The sequence below is a fragment of the Cricetulus griseus genome (genome assembly GCF_003668045.3).
Source record: "Cricetulus griseus strain 17A/GY chromosome 1 unlocalized genomic scaffold, alternate assembly CriGri-PICRH-1.0 chr1_0, whole genome shotgun sequence".
Classification (NCBI taxonomy): domain Eukaryota; kingdom Metazoa; phylum Chordata; class Mammalia; order Rodentia; family Cricetidae; genus Cricetulus; species Cricetulus griseus.
The window spans coordinates 11,865,441-11,880,005 of record NW_023276806.1 but is presented as its reverse complement, the minus strand read 5'-3'; the positions used below and the strand labels follow the sequence as shown (position 1 = coordinate 11,880,005).

At 42.9% G+C, this 14,565-nt stretch overlaps 1 protein-coding gene across 15 annotated transcripts in view; it reads left to right on the top strand.

Moving 5' to 3' along the window:
* LOC107979438 overlaps positions 1 to 13,990 on the top strand; it is a 48,313-nt gene extending 34,323 nt beyond the window's left edge. For 8 of the 15 annotated variants that reach the window (XR_004771975.1, XR_004771970.1, XR_004771978.1 and 5 more), the window contains 6 exons: positions 6,088 to 6,237; positions 7,535 to 7,604; positions 10,857 to 10,926; positions 12,282 to 12,389; positions 13,708 to 13,783; positions 13,856 to 13,990. Coding sequence is in view for 4 of the 15 variants with exons in the window: in XM_027395939.2 (XP_027251740.1) it covers positions 6,088 to 6,133; positions 7,535 to 7,604; positions 10,857 to 10,926; positions 12,282 to 12,376 (281 nt within the window). In the remaining 11 variants the exon portion in view is untranslated. The other 7 variants (XR_004771969.1, XM_027395939.2, XM_027395938.2 and 4 more) reach the window with 5 other exon arrangements.
* Positions 13,991 to 14,565: the final 575 nt, after the last annotated feature.

Below are 14,565 nucleotides of genomic sequence, written 5' to 3'. Positions count from 1 at the left end.
AGCAGTGAATATAAACTCACTTTAATTAAAGTGAAAATTGAATGTTTTGGGGTGGATATAGGACTGTATTCTGAATATATCATGATAGAATCAGGATACTTTAGAACTAAGGCCTGACAGGAGCACAAGGACTTCAGGGGAGTTATCAATAGTCTGGATCCGTGGAGCCCTGCAGTGACCTTAGGGGAGCTGTTTATGTTGCTTCTGCACTAGGTTTTTCATCTTCAGAATGGAGGAAGTTGTTGTTGTTGTCGTCGCCTGGATGACACTTTAGTCAATGTATCAGAGAAGATGGGCTTAGCAACGGTGGGTTTGGTGCATGTGTCCACCTCTATCTACATCACATCCTGACCCAGCACAAGCTCCCCGGATATGGTTCTGGGATATTGCTTTCCTTTTAGACCCCCTTAAGCAAGAGTCTGCTTCAGGGGCATTGGACAACAGGAGATGAGGTCATCAGAGATGCTTGAATGAAGACATTGAAACAGTGTCTATTATCCACATGCCCTGAAAGAGAGGATGACCTTTGAAATATACATATCCTAATTCTTAAAACATATACACACACTAAAAAGGATCCTTGGGATGAAATCAAGAAAGGATCTTGGGATGTGGTGACTAGTCTAGGCTGTCCTGGCTGCCTGATTTGACCACAGCCTCTTACCAGGGAGGATTATTATTAGTAAGCTGGAGGTTTAAAGACTCTGCCAGCTCGGAAGTTGTAGGAAGAGCTGGGGTGTAAGATGCCTGTAGAAGTTGGATGATTCTCTAAAACTTCCAGACAGTAGCAGCCTTGCCAGCACCATGGGGGGGGGGGTCAAGGAAATCCATTTCAGACTTCTGTTTTAACAACTACATAGTAGTGATTTTGTGTACTTTTAAGTAACAGCTTTGTTGAAGTTTCTTCAGCAGTAAGAGGAAATTAGCACATTTGCCCCAAACCATCATGTCATCATTTGATAATGACACGGAACTGAATGACCACATCATCAGAAATAACCCACTATATCAAGAGGAGCAGGGCTGCAAGGCACTAAACTCCCCAATGTGTAGATATAATTTGGGCTAGTTTACTCATTATGCCATATTTAGTACCTTTCTAGCCATCATTTCATACATTTCAGAATTATTTTCCAAAGTCATTAATTAAAAAACTACTCTCTCTCTCTCTCTCTCTCTCTCTCTCTCTCTCTCTCTCTCGTGTCTCTCTCTCTCTCTCTCTCTCTCTCTCTGTGTGTGTGTGTGTGTGTGTGTGTGTTGTGTGTGTGTGTTTCTGTCTGTCTGTCTGTCTGTCTGTCTGTCTGTCTGTCTGTCTTGTCTGTCCTGTCTGTCTGTCTGTGGAAGCAAGCTACTTGGGGCCTCTCACACGCTGGATTATAATCAGTTGTGAGCCTTTTGATGTGGGTGCTGGAAACTAAACTCTGGTTTCCTGGAAGAGCAGTGTACACTCATAGCTTCTGATCCATATATCCAGTACCAAATCCAGAAATTTGATCATATAGTATTCCTGCTTTAAAAAGCTCTATACTTTTCTATTGCCTTCAAGAGAAGGCTGAATTTCTTAGCACAGTCTACTAGAGTCTATGATTTGTTCTTGATTGAGCCCCTAGCTACGTGGCCAACCACATATCATCTGCTACCCATGTAGGTGCTAGACTTTATCTGCTGCAAGTACATGGTGGCTGCCAAGTGCTCTGGTTTCTAAGAGTTCCCTGCTTTTATTTTAATACTTTCATTGCAGCTAACATTTTGAGTTCTTACTGTATCTGCTGTATATTAAGGCTTTCCAGCTCTCAAGCCATTACTTTAAATGCAGTAGGTGGCGGTATTTTCCATTTACAGATGAGGAAACTGAGTCACAGAGAAGTCCAGCAAGTTTGGAAATATACTGCTCACAGCAAATGTCCTAAGCAGAGATCTTGACTTTCTGAGCCAGTGTCTGCAGGGTGGCAGAAAGAATGAATGAGGAGGGAAGAGGCAGAGTCAAAATGAGAGGTTTGTGCCAACTGACTCCACTCATGGGCAACTTGAAGTTTGACCCTGGAGATTTTTTTTTAACACAGCTATTAGTTTTATTTTGGAGGATTATAATATAATCACATTACCCCTTCCCTTTCTTCCCTCAAACCCTTCTATGCACTCGTCCTTGTCCAAGCATTCTTCTCAGCAGAAGAAAGAATGTGTCTCAGAAAAATATATCTCATTTTTCACTGTTACCACTGAAGTTATCTGACCGAAGAATTAAGTGCCTGCACTTTCTGGTGGAGTGTGTGTGTGCAGAGAATAGATTGCTGGGCTGTCTATGTGTTCTCCATAGCAGCATTGGAAATCCTGATTTGGAAAAGCGGGATAGAGAGTTAAAATGTCCTAGAATGCACTGGGTGAAAATAGTTATCTGAGAAGTTCTCACAAAATTCTTTCACAGCTAGAGTAGGTGTTGGAGGGATGGCCCAGAGATGTGAAGGGCAGCTTAATAGGCTTATTATTGTTTGACTTACAGATTCTTGACTAACGTCCAAAGTACTATTTCTGTGGCTTTTGGGTTCATGGAATAGAAAATGTGCAAATGTGTATACATCCCCATAGCTAGACAGTTCTTCTTGCCAAGAGACACATTCATGTTGACCTGAGACCTCAGCACCTCCTATAGATACATCTCCTGATGTCTACCCACCTTTCAGGTTACTTGTGATGACAAAAAGATGTGTGGTAAAGGTTGATGGCAGCTACACATGGTGGGACTACTGCCATCATGAGAAGGCCTCTGGAGACAGGAGCAGACTGAGCTGTTGAGTGGGCACTGCTGGGTGATTGAATAATGTGACCGGTGTGTCAGTTGGAGGATGGATGGTCAACAGGAACCTTATGTTCTTATGAAGAAAAACAAAATGATGAATCACTCAGAGGTCTGACTCTATAGGACTTCTGAGGTCCCCCAACCGCTTAAAAAGGGAGGGGTGCATTATTTTCAGAGTCTATTTGTTTCTCTGTTGGAGATCATGAGAGCAAAATGTAAGGGCTGTTTGTCAACTCTTGGGCAGAGAAATCACTAATTCTTTTCTTTCTGGAGTCACAGAACTCGGTCTCCTTTTATCTAAAGAAAATTGCTTCACAAAGCGCTCTCATTAGAAAGAGGAAAGGAATTAAACAGCACAGAATTCATAACCAACTCATCTGCTTCTGTTCTTGAACTGATTTTTAAGCTGGTGGTTGCTTGTTAGCTATCTGCTCACAAAGTTAGAGCTGGATTCCAATATAACCATAAGGAAACCATTAGATTACATTTTATTTGCAACAAAAATATACCCACACAGACACAGACCTTCTCACACACAATACAAACACACATTCACACACAAATGCATGCACTTGCATAATGAATATATAAGCTCACACATAACATCCACACACAAATCATACACACGAAAAACATATGCTCACACATAATCACATACAAATACAAACTCACATGTAACTTTATTCATATAGACCATCTTTACCTTGAAGGTTGAACTCAATCCAGCCTGCATGTATTGAAAACATATTAGATACCAGATATTGTGATGGGTACTGGGGAAAAAGAAAGTCATGTTTCATTCTTTCATGAAGCAATGACCTCTCCTCTAAGAGAAAAAGACCTGGGGAAAAAAATAGAGCATTTCCTTGTTTATCATTCAATACCTAAGCATGCAGTGTAAGACGATTGTGAATCAGCAGCACCACAGAAAGAGATGTAAGTGCCTGCATCCCCCCCCCCGCCCCTCCTCTCCCTTGTACATACAGAGGTGGGGACAGTACAGGGTCAATCCACAAAGAAAGGCCAAGACAGAACCCAACCCTATGGCACCATGGTCTTAGACTTCAGAACTAAGAAAAAATAAATTTAGTTAGTTTAGCCCATCCAAACTGTGCCATTTCTGCATCTCTAGAAGCCAGGTGCTTGGACAGAGTTCCTGCCCTTAAGACATTCCCAGAGGAAGAAGGAAGGTGTATCAGTGGGGCATTCGGGGAGGGAGTCTGGCACATCTGGGCATAGTTCTTCAAGGGAGATTCAAAGATGGCAGCAGCTGATACGCAGACACGCCTGCTCAGTCTGGTAGAGGGCAGATGGCAGAAGAGACCTAGCTTGACCTAGTATCAAAGAATAAGTCTGGAGAAGATGAGCTTAACTGGCAGTGGGTAGAGATGGTGTCAGGCCACTTCACACAGGCTTCTGAGAATATGTCCAGAGTGAGCACTTGGGGTTGCTATTCTGCAGGAGTCTAAACAAAGAAAACGATTGACTGGAGTGGTGGGGAGGGGGCAAGCATTGGGGTATGGACTCTCCACAGTGCAGAAAAATCCCCGGGGCCCTTCTGTTCGGGTCCCCCCTTACTACTGCTTTCCAGAGCTGGGTGAAATGTGTGAAAAAGATGGTTTGATGGGAAAAATGATTATTTTTACAAGCCCAGGAGGACCTGTCCCTTAGGCATGCTTTGTAATTGCACTTTCTGCAGCCCGCTAGGAAGAAAGTGCCTACATTATTAGGCGTTCGTGGTTAGAAGGCCATCAAGAGTCACATCCACACAACCCAAGCAGAAGATTCTAAACAAAAAGTGTTGAAAGATGTGCATAACCAAGTCACTCACTTAGCAATGCTTTTCTCTGCTGTGGGTTATAGAAATGTTTGCAATTGATGAATGACCTGCTAGAGAATGCAGCTTGTTGGGGGTGCAGACATCCAGTAGGTGTTAGCAATTACACTCCTCTGACAAGGCTCAGAGGCACACCTCTGGCATTCTTTGCTGAAGACTGAAAGTGTTGATGGGAAGGTGATCAATTATGGTGAAGACTAGGATTTGTTGGCAAGAAGTCACGAACTCAGCATGGCTGTCACTCTCCACTCAGGCGCTAAAGGGAGTTGAGAGGAGGCTGAGATTTGAAACTGTGGCTGTAGGTAGGCCTGGGAGTGGGAAGGGCAAGGGGAAATCATGTAGGCTGCCAGACACTTGGTATAGTTTATGCAATTAGTTCCTTGTCCGCACCCCCAACCCCCAGTGTAATAGAGCCAACCCAAGCTAAGTATGCGAACCAGTCTTACTGCCCTGTAAGTTTCACAAGAGTGACTTTCTGGAACTGAATCAGACGTTTCTAAGATTTCCTTTGGTTATTTCTTTTTTTTTTTTTTTACCCATTTTCTTTTTCTTGTGGACTATATTCCCTTAGTTGCTACTTGGCTGTGCTTCATCCACCACACAGCACACTGGATGTACATATACCCCTGTTTAAATGTGAAACCCCTGAACTTTGAAGAGTCATAGCACATATATCCCCAATTGGGGAGGTCTATTGCTTATTTTGCTTTCTTACTCCAGAATGCCCAATAGGCTCTAGGTTGAACTTTCCTCTCTGGTCTTCACCATGGATTTTTCTGTAGAGCCTTCCCACCCACAGGTCTCTCTGGTTATCAGTGGGAACTCTTTAGGGACAATTAAAGCCGAGCTTGCTCAAGGGGTCTGTGGGAAAGGCAAGAGGCATGCTTGCCCTCTGACTGCAGAGGATAGTAAATTGCCACAGATTGTGGTAATTCCATCTGTAACATTTGGCATGCTAAAGTAGAAGGTGGCTGGAGAACATGGAATTTTGGAAATAGAATATCCCTTAAATATAAAAATGTAGGACATTGTTAAATAAAGAGAGAAACGGGAAAAGTGTTTCAAGGCGGAGTTGTCATTTATCAGAGAAATATTTAGACAGCCTCTCCATCTCTCACACCTTTCTCTTACTGCTTAGTTTTAATGCTTTGATGTAAAAAAATGTTCTTGTTCTTTAAAGCCATAAATTAAGCAGCTTCTTGTAGCTGTTTCCAAATCTGAGGGGGTAAAACCTGGTTCATATCCCCCCACACATGTCAGAAAACCCGAAGAAAAATAGACAAGGCACAGCCTGTCAAACAAAGACTCAGGTTTAGAAAGTTTTGTTTTCCTTATGTTTGTAGCTTCTTCAGTTACAAATGTGATTAGGAATTGAAAATTAAATTAAGATTAACATGAAACTCTCCCAGTCTTTGCTCTGGAGTCCCAGATTGCTCTTTGCATTTCTACACAGATGGGCAGGAAGGAATTGGAGAGCTGCTTCAGGATGCCTTCCTCAGGTGAGGTGCCTTCCTCAGATGCCAAACTTAACCCCCAGTACACCAGAAGTGGTTTAATTTTATTTTCACAATACAAGTGGAAGCATTTTGCTCTTTTCTTAGTGGTAAGTTATATTTTCCTTGCTCCTTATACTTGCAAGAGATTCCCTTCTCTCTCCAACATTCCTGAATGCCTTTGTTTCAAACATGCATAAAATACTTTCTTTGAAGTAAGTCTCTTACTTAGCCAAACCAAACGGGTGTGTTACAGAAACAGTGTTAAGGCTGAGTTTCAAAACCACCAAGAATGGACAGTATAATTAATTAACTTTCATTCTTAAGCCAGGATGCCTGGAGGGCTAGCTAACCTAAATCATAGCTGCTTCACATTGGTTTTGAAGAGCATAGAAGCCCAATTGCAGTTTTCTCTACTTTCCTTCCTTTGTCTTCTTGATAAGTGTAGGCTGGGGTGGTGGCACCATGAAGGACACCAGGGACATTTAAAGGTGAGGATGAGCTTCAGTGTTGGTAAGAGATTGGCTCGGTAGGTTGTGGAAGCTTATGGACTCTAGAACAACAGCTAGGGTGCCTGTGTGGGACCAACCTAGGCCCTCTTGCATAGCTTGGTCTGTTTATGGAGCTCTAGAAGTGGAACCATGATATGTCCCTGGTACATGAGATTTTTTTGAACCTATTCCCTGTGGTGGATGCATGCTTCAGCCTCAGTGCAGGGAGGAGGGGCTTGGTCCTGCCTCAACTTGTTATGACATGCTTTGCTGACTCCCATGGGAGGCCTTGCCCTTTCTTAGGAGTGGATGGGGTGGGAAGTAGAAAGGAAGTGGGCAGGGGAGGGACAAGAGGAGAGGAGGAAGGGAAAACTTGGTTGGTATGTAAAATAAATAACAAATTTTAATAAAAAAAGAGATTGAGTCGATAAAGTTGGTTTGTGGGAAATGAAGTTTGGGTGCAGTAGAGAAGTTGGCAGCCTGTGCAGTTCCCACTTTGCCTTCCAGAAAACTGTGTGCCTGAGAAAGGTCTTTCATTCCCTCTTTAAGGGACCCCTTGTGAGTCTCCATTGGATGATGTTTAGGGAAGGAGATAGTGTATTTATGAACAACAGGAGGGGCACCTGAGATGGTTACATGCACACTTTCTGGCTCACCTCTAAGTCTTTACCTGTAAAATGGGATATAATAATGGCACGCACAACCCAGGGCTGTCACAACAACTTCACTGATCTGTGGAGACTCTCACTGCTCTGGCTGACAGAGAGAACAGTGACCTTTATTCACTTCAATGGCAAAGCAATCATTTCTTCAAAATTTAGCCAATGCCTACATACTCTTCTAGATAAAGTTAACTTATAGGATCACAAAGAAAAGGGCTGTGTGCTAAACAAGTAATTGAGTAGAATTTTCCTAGGTGGAGAAATAACAAGGGGATAGCAATGGAAAAAAATGTTTGGATGAAAGAAACACCCATAAAAACTGTGGTAAGTAGACTGATGTACAAGGCGGGAGGTGACGGTCAGAGTGATGGCAGTTGAGGCAGAACATTTGCAAGTGTTTAGTGCTGAACTTGGGCATTTCATTTATACAGCGAGAGGCAAGCTCTGCTGCATGCAAGTCATTGCTCTGTCCTGTTTACTGTCACCTCACTTACTACTCATTCACTCTAGTTATCCCATCGTTAGCTAGAGAAGATGAGGTTCAGGACCCGTGACGCTGCTGATGACTGGCACAGATGAGGATTAACTCAGACAGTTTGATTCTAGAGACTTGGCTTTTGCCATCTTGTTGGACTGCTTTGAAGTGTGGATCTAATCCTGCAGGAAACAGAAATCTCCCTATTGATCCTAGGATGATCTAGGTTGTGGCCTTTTTGCCACTTAGAAAGATGGTTTTAGTGACATCATTTGATGTGTTGGAGGGGAAAGGCTGAGAGTGGAACAATTAATCAAGGTGGGGGGAGTTCCCATGATGGGTGATACGTTTTCAGTGTGAGTTTGGAGGCATGTTGGGAGGGTGGAAGGGCAGAGGCAAGAAAGGTGAAGTTCACTTTGGTTTTCAACTTGGGTGTTCAAATGCGTGGTTGAGCCATTAATGCTCCAGAATCAGCCATGTGGAAAGGAGTGGGGATTAAGTCAGCAAGAAGCAAGTTCTCCTAAATCCAGGAAATATAAAATGCATCATTAGATAAGAATAATTATATGGCTTTTCAGCTTGAACCCCCAAACACCCACAGGATTGGTAGGAATGAATGACGGGATGGGGGGGGGTTCTGTATTTAACACTCAAATGGAAAAACAAAACAGTCAGAAGGAATAGAGACCTGGATTGCAAATGTCTGAAATGTCCTCTTAGGATACAAAGGAACTCATTTGAAATATGGCAATGGAAAGAGGGTGAGCAAGGCTGGCACGCCTGGGGCAGAGAGTGAGAGGGTTCTTCAGATAGTCTCAGACCCCACAGGCTGGGACGTTCTTGCAGGTTTGAAGCATGGCTCTCATTGCCTCCGTAATACTATACCCAGAACCAAGAAGGGAGAGAATCTAGAGAACAAATGAAACAAACACAACTAGATCTGCTTTTGTTTCTTTTCACAAACTACCTTCCACTCATCCCTAAATCCTTTCCTACGTGAGCCTTCTTTCCCGATGCACCATTGCACTCCTCTCCAAGTGAAATTAGTCCCCAGAGCCTAATCACAGGTCTTTGGATTCAGGGGACAGAGAAGAATGGCAATGGCACAGAACCAGGGCTATGAGCAAATTGTCCCAAGTGAAAAGAAAGAAAGTCTGTCAATTTAGAAGGAGTAGCCACCGAAGCCCTGCAAGGTCAGCATGTTCACAAAAGCTGCCATAGGCACTCTGTTTGAGGCCAGCCTGGTCTACAGAGTGAGTTCCAGGACAGCCAGAGAAATTCTGTCTTGAGAAACAACAAAACAAAACTAAAAGTCTTGAAGCATTGCAGGCTGCTTGGACTACAGTTTGGAACACAGTTATGTTGTTGGGAAGAAGTGGATTTACTGTGTTTGAATACAAAATGAATCCACACAGAATGGCAATTCTGTATGGCTAAGCCCATTAGAACTTCATTTTACTTCTTTCATGTCCTCTGAGTCTATGGGATGCCATTAATGTTACCAGCTGCATGGCTTTCTCTGAATACCAACAGCAGAGGGGAAAAACATCCACCCTCCACAGCTATTGGCTCTCTAGCTTTCCACTTAGCTAGCTATTGTGTTGCCAAGGTAAATGGGAAACAGGCTCCCACAATAACAGCAATTTCCCAAATGCCCTGTTAATTTTCAGTAAACCAAAATAAAATGTGTTATTATTTATTAAGAATATGCACTACATACGGTTTCCAGATGATAAGTATTTCAGTAAAGTACCACACGGAGAACCATTTGAGCTGGCTTGCAAGCTGTAACCTTAAAGTAATGGGTATAGCCCAGGGTCAAAATTGTCACTTTTATTGGGTTAATTCAATGTTCATGGTTTACAGACTATGATATAGGACCAGTGAAAAGTTTTTCCATCCCCAGCATCAGCTGCATTATACATATAATTTTACGTAAAAGAGCAGCATCCCATATATCATTATTTATTCATAATGACATTTACCAAACAACTGCATGGCACAGGATGATAGTGCTGTCTGGGGTATAGACTAGGGGGCACAGATTCTAAAAACTGGATTGGAGACAATACCTTCAATTATATTAACGTTAGAAGCACAAAGGGGAAATATAATCTCTCAGTTGCAAGACAGCATGTTATTATTTTACAAATAAAGTATAAAAATTTGAAGGCGTCAGGTTTGGAGACCATTTTTTTTTTCAGAATAGTTCATACATATGATAGGAACATATTTATTTGTTTGGCCCCTGCATCTCACTTTGGATCACAAAAGGCACTAATAGAACTTCTGGTTCTTAGGACCTTCTGTCTCTCAGACAGAATGGCCTCTGCCAGGGACTCAGGTTCACTTGTTCTGTTCTGGGCCTGGCCCATACCAGACCTCTTTTGAGCATTATCTGCTTTGGCTTTGTTTTCTCTTCTGTGCTTAGGTTTTCACAGCTGGGGCTCTGATGTCCTAACCTAGTGCCATCAGGATGAGGGAGGCCTCACCCCCAGTCCCTGCTCTCTGTTGGTTGCCTTGCTATTGAGATGTTTGCCCACACCAAGGTCTGGCACCCTGCAAACAGCTCTGGGCTGTGTCACCACCTCCAACCCTGAGGTGAAACCCTGTTGTCCTCACAGCTTTGGGTCACAGGATTAGAATTCCTGTTGGGTTTGACTATTTTCTTTAAAGAAGAGGAAGTTGTCTTGCTTTTAGAAAAATTACACAGACAACAATGTGGACTTATTTAGGAAATCAGAAATCCCACATTCCCTCCCCCAAATTACACAAATACCCACTGCATAGTGATAGCCACCACTAACATGTTGATGTTTACTCTTCAAGAAAAACTTCTCTGGAAACACACACACACACACACACACACACACACACACACCACCTGTTTTTACAAAATAAGGTTAAAATTAAATTATATCGTATCACACAAATAGCTAATTCTGCAAGCTGAACATCTATTTTTCTTACATGGTATCCTGTAAAACATACTCTAATATTATTTTAATGGTTGGTTGGGATTCTGGTTTACTTTAAACAATTTTTCAAAATTCAAAATTCAATGCATCTTCAGCTTTCTTCACCCCATCTTATTGTTCTAGACTCCTCCATCTGAAGACTGCTTTCATATCTGTGACTCAGAAGGGAATTGTGGCTCTTATAATGCAATGAGTAAGTAGGACAATCCTTGGCGTTGGTTTTCAGTTTTGTCCCTATGTTTGTGGTGCTAGGTATTGACAAACACTAAAGCAAACACTCTACCCCGGAGCTACCTCCCCAGTCATGACATACTGGGGACAGGATATAACTCTGTAGACTCTGCGGGTCTGGCCTGTCTCAGACTTACAATCTTTTCACTTCAGCTTCTTGAATGCTGGGATGGTAGCTGTGTGCCACCAGGCCCAGGGTTGCCAGGTTTTAACAGCAGAAAATGTCATTCAGAGATTTGGGAGTGAGGTTTCTGGTTCTTAAGAATGCCCGCAGGGACTCTGCTTCATGTTCTATAGATGGTTTTCTAAGTGACAGAGCCCTAAAGGTGCCTCCTGGCTATTGCCCTGACAGCCCTCTGTGGGGAGTCTATAGACTGGACACAGCTCATAGCTGGCAGCTCATTGCTGGTGAGAGTACCCGGGCTTCTTGGAATGATTATATCACCTTCCTGTCGCTTGTTCAATGGTCAGGTGCAGCTGTGCTTTTGTGCTGTCCTCTACCCCACTGAACTGAGGGCTTCCCGAGGATATCAACCATGTCTTTGCTATGTATGACCCCAAGAGCTGTGCGTATTATGCTGTATGAAAGGAGGAAAGCAAGCAAAAGAGGAAAAGGAAAAAAAGAAAGAGGAAACGAAGGGAGGACGGGAGGAAGGGTTGGAGGGAGGGAGGGTGAAGAAGAAAGCCGGAAGGAGGAAGGAGAATCTCTGGCAGAAGACCCAATTTCCCCTAAGCCGTTAATACCTTAAATTCTGTTTGATGAGTGCTACATTCATTACATCACGGCGGTTCCCCGACCCCCGTGCCCTTAAACAATAATGCATTTTTACAATTTATTTTGCAGCTATGAGATCAGAGTGATTAAGGTAGAGTCTGTAAGGGCATGGAGGCTGCGATGAAGGCTACCCAAGGAATGAAGCCAGCATAGTCTGCGGGGCAAATGGTGGAGATGGGACAGGGCAGTTTCATCCAGCTCAAGAAGAGACAGAGGTGGGAACAGCTTGTGTTGTGGGTTAATGGTGTCACACAGTGATCAGTTTAACTTGTGTGCTGGTAGGTGTCAGGATGATGGAAAGGTATTTAGTGTGAAGCATGGATTCTCTTTACATCACCAGTCATAGAAAGTGTGTGTTCAGAGCCAGGGATGGATGCACATTCCTCTAGGAGGGGTATAGGTGGACTATAAGGTTACTAATCAATTGCTTATCATGGAAACACAGCATAGTATGTAATGGCTACCTATGGAACAGGGTATCAGGAGTAGGTAATGGAAAATAATGGAAAAGGGCACTTACATGAGACTTATTACATATTTAGAACATGTGGACTTCTGCAACTATGTAAATATGGTTGGAAGAATAAGCAGCAGCGTTGGTGTAGGTTCCTGTTCTGTGGAATACATAGCAAACTGACAGAAGAAAGTGGGTAAGTGTGGTTCTGGAGAGATGCTCCTGAGGGAGGGGCCAGTGTGAGAGGGTGAATTTGGGGCATAGTTAATTTGAGATGTCAGAATAATTGCAGACAGATATAGAAGAGGATGTGGGAAAGAGCAGAACCAGATTGAGGAAGTGTCTAACAGACAGACATCTAAAAGTGCCATATAGACATGCAGGCAGGAGGTGAATGCCAACAGAGGAACAGCAGGAGGCTTGTTAGAGAGGCAATGGAAGCTGGCTAAGCGATAAGAAAAAATAAATGCAGAGGGGAGTGAATGGGACCTTATTCCTGACTATTGGAAGACCTTAGAGGAATAATGTCATGATATTAATAAGTGACTTTCTCATTACAAAAGAAGTCTCCGTGTGTGTTCATATGCACATAAGTGCACATGTGTGTCGTCTGTAGAGGCTAGCGCTTACCCTGAGTGTTGTTCCTTGGGAGTTCTCCATCTCACTTTTTGAAAGAAGGTCTCTTACCAATCCAGATCTCCCTGACTCAGCTAAAATGGCTGGCTGGGGAGCCCCAGGCATCCATCTGTTTTCACCTCTCCACTACTAGGATTACAGCCATGTATCATCACCCCTTGCTTTTATTTTTAGCATGGATTCTGGGAATGTAGTTCTTATTTTCAAGATTTACTCATTTTTATTTTAAGTGTACATGTGTTTGCCTACAAGCATGTACGGGTACCATGTACATGGCTGGTACTATGTACATGACTGGTACCCATAAGGTCAGAAGAGGACACTAGATTCTTTGGGATTGGAGTTACAGGCAGTTGCAAGTTGCCACATGGGTGCTGGGAACTGAACTTGAGTCTTCTAGAAGAGCAATGAATTCCCTTAGCCACTGAGCCATCTCTCCATTGCCCAAAATCAGGTTTTCACAGCAAACACTTCACAAACAAAGCTGTATCCCCAGTCCAATGTTTATTTTTTCATAGCAATATGTTAGTAGACTCTGAATTCTGAGTAATTAAGGATTAATGTTTCAAAGATGGAATTTTAGGTGGATGACAAGCTACAAAGCACTGTTTGGAGTTTGGGAATCTATAATGACAATAATAGCATCAAGCTTCTGCTAAAGAAATTAATTATTTTTTTTTGACAAAAACTATTCTTTAAAGCCCATTTATAATAGAGTCCTAGAAATTCAATAGCATGACCAAAGTCACATAGCTCAGTGTGCACTTGCCACATAATCTAAACCTCCTGGTCACTACCTGTGCCCTTCACTCCCATGCTGTGCCTTTTCTGATCCAGATAACACAGTTTTGCTTTTTTTTTTTCCTGGCTTTATCCAGAGGAGGCATTGCTCAGGCATCATCTGCTAAAGGACAGATATTGTCTTATTTACCAGCAGCCACTGATTTGTGAAAGGTATGTGTGAGAGACATTGGTTGCACTGTTCTTCTTGCACTGTTCTGTAACATGAGTTTTCTGGTTCGGCAGGTCCTGTTGCCCTTCTCTGCTCCGAAGAAACATGTAGATGCTATATTTGTTATAAAGCTGTTGTCAGGGATGGAGAGATGGCTCAGGGGTTAAGAGCACTGACTGTTCTTCCAGAGGTTCTGAGTTCAATTCCCAGCAACCACATGGTGGCTCACAACCATCTGTAATGTGATCTGGTGCCCTCTTCTGGCACGCACTGTATACATGATAAATAAATAAATAAATCTTAAAAAAAAATAAAGCTATTGCCATTGGCTTGGTTTCTTATTGGCTAGCTCTGTCTTAACTATTTACCCAATTCTATTATTCCATGTATTTCTGCATGGCCTTATCTTACCAGAGAAAAAGTCTGGGCCTCTTACTCTGTTGGGGTCTTCATCGCATCTCTTCAGCATCTCTGCAGAGAAGAGAAAGGCACAATTTCCTGTTTGTCCCTGCTTATACTCTGATTCTGCCCAGCTACGTCACTTCCTGCCTGTCTGTACAGACGTCCAGACCTCTATGGTTAGCTAGTGGCAGTTTCTGCCCAGCTATGTCACTTCCTGGGATCACATGATGACTCCTCTCTGCCTACACTTCCCAGAATCCTCCTTGTCTCCTAGTCCCACCTATCATAGTGCCCTATTGGCCAACAGTGTTCTATTCTTCAACCAATAATACAAACATAAACACAGAAGAACATTGCCCATCACTGTTCTTCTCACCCCTAA